At 47.7% G+C, this 4,685-nt stretch overlaps 1 protein-coding gene across 1 annotated transcript in view; it reads left to right on the top strand.

Annotated features, from left to right (window-relative positions):
• The window catches only part of nup133 (nucleoporin 133), a 15,848-nt gene extending 11,440 nt beyond the window's left edge, over positions 1–4,408 (top strand). Inside the window, exons 19-27 of the mRNA XM_060860413.1 lie at positions 99–232; positions 943–1,101; positions 1,263–1,398; positions 1,507–1,625; positions 2,026–2,106; positions 2,179–2,252; positions 3,800–3,888; positions 4,003–4,177; positions 4,281–4,408. Coding sequence (XP_060716396.1) covers positions 99–232; positions 943–1,101; positions 1,263–1,398; positions 1,507–1,625; positions 2,026–2,106; positions 2,179–2,252; positions 3,800–3,888; positions 4,003–4,139 — 929 coding nt within the window. The 3' untranslated portion in view covers positions 4,140–4,177; positions 4,281–4,408. The remainder of the gene's footprint in view (positions 1–98; positions 233–942; positions 1,102–1,262; positions 1,399–1,506; positions 1,626–2,025; positions 2,107–2,178; positions 2,253–3,799; positions 3,889–4,002; positions 4,178–4,280) is intronic.
• The last annotated feature ends 277 nt before the right edge of the window (positions 4,409–4,685 follow it).

The raw sequence follows: 4,685 nt of genomic DNA, 5'->3' as shown, positions 1-4,685 counted from the left end.
TGAGCCGTCTTGTTGTAGAACGACTCGGAGCTTCTGGGCTTTAAATTCATTATTTATCTATTTGGTTAAAAAATGTATTCGTGTGTGTGTGTGTGTAGTGGAGCTGGGTCAGTACCAGTGGGTGGCAGCACTAGCAGAAAAGTACTGCGACTTCGACATCCTGGTGCAGATGTGTGAGCAGACAGACAACCAGACTCGCCTGCAGCACTATATGACTAAATTTGCTGACCAGGTAACAAGGACACCCCTCATACACCCCTCATACACCCCTCATACACCCCTCATACACCCCTCATACACCCCCCATACACCCCTCATACACCCCTTATATACCCCTCATACACCCCCCATGCACCCCTCATACACCCCCATGCACCCCTCATACACCCCTCATACACCCCTTATATACCCCTCATACACCCCCATGCACCCCTTATATACCCCCATACACCCCTCATACACCCCCCATACACCCCTCATACACCCCTTATATACCCCTCATACACCCCTTATATACCCCTCATACACCCCTCATACACCCCTCACGCTCCCCTGATAATTCGCTCACGCACCCCTAACACTCCCCTGATGCGCCCCTCATACACCCCACATACACCCCTCATACACCTCTCACACGCCCCTCACAGTGTCACACACCTGTCCATACCCACAGTGTCACACCTTCTCACCCCCGTCACCCCAGCTTCATCACACCCTATGACACGCTCTCACCCCTTCACACCCTCCCTGTTCTCTTAATCCCTGCTTGCCTGCAGTCCTGAACAGAACAAAACCGGGTTCTAGAGTCTGGTTCTAGAGTACTCACATGTTCACGTACTTTATAATGAAGCTAAACCTCATTGCAATTAAGCTTTTTTTCTTTTGTTCAGCGCACGTTTCTGTAAAGGTGTAAGATTGACGTCTTGCGTGCGTTTCCTGTAGAACTTTGCGGACTTCCTGTTCCGCTGGTACATGGAGAAGGGGAAGCGAGGGAAGCTGCTGTCTCAGCCCATCGCTCAGCATCAGCAGCTCGCCAGCTTCCTGCAGGCCCACGAACACCTGAGTTGGCTGCACCACATCCACGTGCAAGACTTCCAGAGTGTACGACACACACACACGCACACACACTGTGCACTGATGTTTCTGAATCCTATTAATGCCGTCAGCGATCAGACTCGCAGGTTTAGGTTAACACTCATTCTAATACCTTGCGGTTTCTATAGCAACGGTTCCACTGTTTAAATCTAAGCCTGTGTGTGCAGGCCCACCACACTCTGTACAGCCAGGCCAACACGGAGACGCGATACTTCAGCAAGAAGAAAACTCTGTTAGCGCTGAGCAAACTCGCGGCTCTGGCCTCGGACATGCCCGAACCGCTGCAGCGCAAACAGGTCAACGGTCAGTCGCTCACCAACACGCGTGCAAAAGCTCTATTCAACTTCAGGAGGTTTCCTTACTTTCTTTTGTTGATTTGACCTTTGTGTGTGTGTGTGTGTGTGTGTGTAGATATTGTGGAGCAAGAGCGATTCCTCCTCCATCAGGAGACTCTTCCCAAACAGTTGCTGGAAGACAAGCAGCAGAAACCGGACACCATGCCCCTGCTGAGTGCCTATGACCTTATTAATGTAAACACACACACACACACACACACACACACACACACACACACACATATACTCTTTTCACCTCAGTCAGCTTGGTGAACTTACAATACATAGTCCATGTCAGTGCCAGACTCTGCTGGGGGAGTGGCCTACAGTGTGAAGGCGGAGCTAAAAGGTTAGAAGTGGTTTGCTTGATGTAGTTTATGAATATTCATTTTGAACACACTTACATTTTGTCCTGAGCTCAGTGATGTGCACGATGATGGTTTCCACACAGATGGAACGAGGCTAAACTGGTGGCTGTTTAAATGAATAGCTTAAGGAGAAAAAGCCCTGACACGGAACAGCTACGGTTCCACAAAGTGGAACAAGGTGTACATTTCATTTATATGGACATATTTGTGTGTGTGTGTGTGTGTAGCTGTACATATGTGATGAAAATCATGGAGCCAATGAGTACGACTTCAAGAAAGCCCTCGACCTGCTGGAGTACATAGACAAGGTAACACATTTAAGTGTGTGTGTGTGTGTGTGTGTGTGCGCAAGAGTGTAAACTATTTTGTGGTGTCTGTAGGAAGATGCTGTGGATATTAAAGCTCTGAAGTGTGCGATTCTCAGCAAAGCCTTGAAGAAAGACTGGAAAGAGAAGTAATACACGTCTCTCTCTCTCTCTCTCTGTTTCTCTCTTTATCTCTCTCTCTCTTCATCTTTCATTCAGCTGTGTGTAATTGATTAATATTGATTTCTGTGTGTGTGGACAGGGATCTGTGTGTGTGTGTGGACAGGGATCAGTATTGGTGTGTGTGTGTGGGGACAGGGATCAGTATTGGTGTGTGTGTGGGGACAGGGATCAGTGTGTGTGTGTGTGTTGACAGGGATCAGTATTGGTGTGTGTGTTGACAGGGATCAGTATTTGTGTGTGTGTGTGTTGACAGGGATCAGTATTGGTGTGTGTGTGTGGACAGGGATCAGTATTGGTGTGTGTGTGTGTGTGTGGACAGGGATCAGTATTGGTGTGCGTGTGTGTGTGGACAGGGATCAGTATTGGTGTGTGTGTGTGCGTTGACAGGGATCAGTATTGGTGTGTGTGTGTGTTGACAGGGATCAGTATTGGTGTGTGTGTGTGTTAACAGGGATCAGTATTGGTGTGTGTGTGGACAGGGATCAGTGTGTGTGTGTGTGTTGACAGGGATCAGTATTGGTGTGTGTGGACAGGGATCAGTATTGGTGTGTGTGTGTGTGTGTGTGTTGACAGGGATCAGTATTGGTGTGTGTGTGTGTGTGTTGACAGGGATCAGTATTGGTGTGTGTGTGGACAGGGATCAGTATTGGTGTGTGTGTGTGTGTGTGGACAGGGATCAGTATTGGTGTGTGTGTGTGTGCGTTGACAGGGATCAGTATTGGTGTGTGTGTGTGTTGACAGGGATCAGTATTGGTGTGTGTGTTGACAGGGATCAGTATTGGTGTGTGTGTTGACAGGGATCAGTATTGGTGTGTGTGTTGACAGGGATCAGTATTGGTGTGTGTGTGTGTGTGTGTGTGTGGACAGGGATCAGTATTGGTGTGCGTGTGTGTGTGGACAGGGATCAGTATTGGTGTGTGTGTGTGCGTTGACAGGGATCAGTATTGGTGTGTGTGTGTGTTGACAGGGATCAGTATTGGTGTGTGTGTGTGTTAACAGGGATCAGTATTGGTGTGTGTGTGGACAGGGATCAGTATTGGTGTGTGTGTGGACAGGGATCAGTATTGGTGTGTGTGTGTGTGTGTGTGTGTGTGTGTGTGTGTTGACAGGGATCAGTATTGGTGTGCGTGTGGACAGGGATCAGTATTGGTGTGTGTGTGTGTGGACAGGGATCAGTATTGGTGTGTGTGTGTGTGCGTTGACAGGGATCAGTATTGGTGTGTGCGTGTTGACAGGGATCAGTATTGGTGTGTGTGTTGACAGGGATCAGTATTGGTGTGTGTGTGTTGACAGGGATCAGTATTGGTGTGTGTGTGTGTGCGTTGACAGGGATCAGTATTGGTGTGTGTGTGTGTGCGTTGACAGGGATCAGTATTGGTGTGTGTGTGTGTGTGTGTTGACAGGGATCAGTATTGGTGTGTGTGTTGACAGGGATCAGTATTGGTGTGTGTGTGTTGACAGGGATCAGTGTGTGTGTGTGTTTAAGTAATAATGATTACTGTATGAATTACAGTTGGTCAGACTCAGATGCCAGTGATGATCCTCTGGAGGCAGCTAGAGACAGCATCTTTGTTAAGATTCTCCAGAAACTCATTCATGAAGGTAGCGTTTAGGTTTCCATCAACCTTATAGACATAGGAGATTTAAAATAATGCAGTGAAGTAAAGTGTGTGTGTGTGTGTGTGTGTGTGTGTGTGTGTGTGTGCATGTTTCTAGGTGTTTCTCTGCAGGAGTATCTGCCCGAGGTGAAGGAGCTGCTGCAGGTGGACGAGTTGAAAGTTCTCAAATCTAAACCCTTCTTTGAGTTCTTACTGAGAGCAAACTACGAGCACTTCATCCAGTCCCAGATCTGAGCTGAAGCTTCTGTCCTCTTCTCTCTCTCCTCTCCTCTCCTCTTCTCTCTCTCCTCTCCTCTCCTCTTCTCTCTCTCCTCTCCTCTCCTCTTCTCTCTCTCCTCTCCTCTCCTCTTCTCTCTCTCTCCTCTCCTCTCCTCTTCTCTCTCTCTCCTCTCCTCTTCTCTCCTCTACACTTTTCTGTTCTCCTCTCCTTAACACTTTAGATGATGTTCTCTCCATGTGAGGGTTTGTTTATGTTTGTTTGGAATAAATAATGTATTTGCGTATCCCGCTGGTGTGTTCTCTCTGTGGTGTTCAGGAGTGTGCTGAGTCAGTCCTGTCGTAAACAAACGGACCCCATGGTTATTAGGGACGTGTCTCTGTAATGATGTCTTGGGCTGAAATGCAGCTCAGCTTTTTAAACATTTTATTTGGAATTGAAAATCATGACTCTTTAAATCTTAATATGCCTCGAAGTCTGTAAGGTGGATATCAATGGATACTCTGAGGGGTGTCTGTGTGTGTCTGTGTGTGTGTGCGTCTGTCTGTGTGTGTGTCTGTGTG

Source organism: Tachysurus vachellii, chromosome 24 (genome assembly GCF_030014155.1).
Source record: "Tachysurus vachellii isolate PV-2020 chromosome 24, HZAU_Pvac_v1, whole genome shotgun sequence".
NCBI classification, from domain to species: Eukaryota; Metazoa; Chordata; class Actinopteri; order Siluriformes; family Bagridae; genus Tachysurus; species Tachysurus vachellii.
Note: the sequence above shows the minus strand (reverse complement) of the source record. Positions and strands in the feature narration are given on the sequence as shown.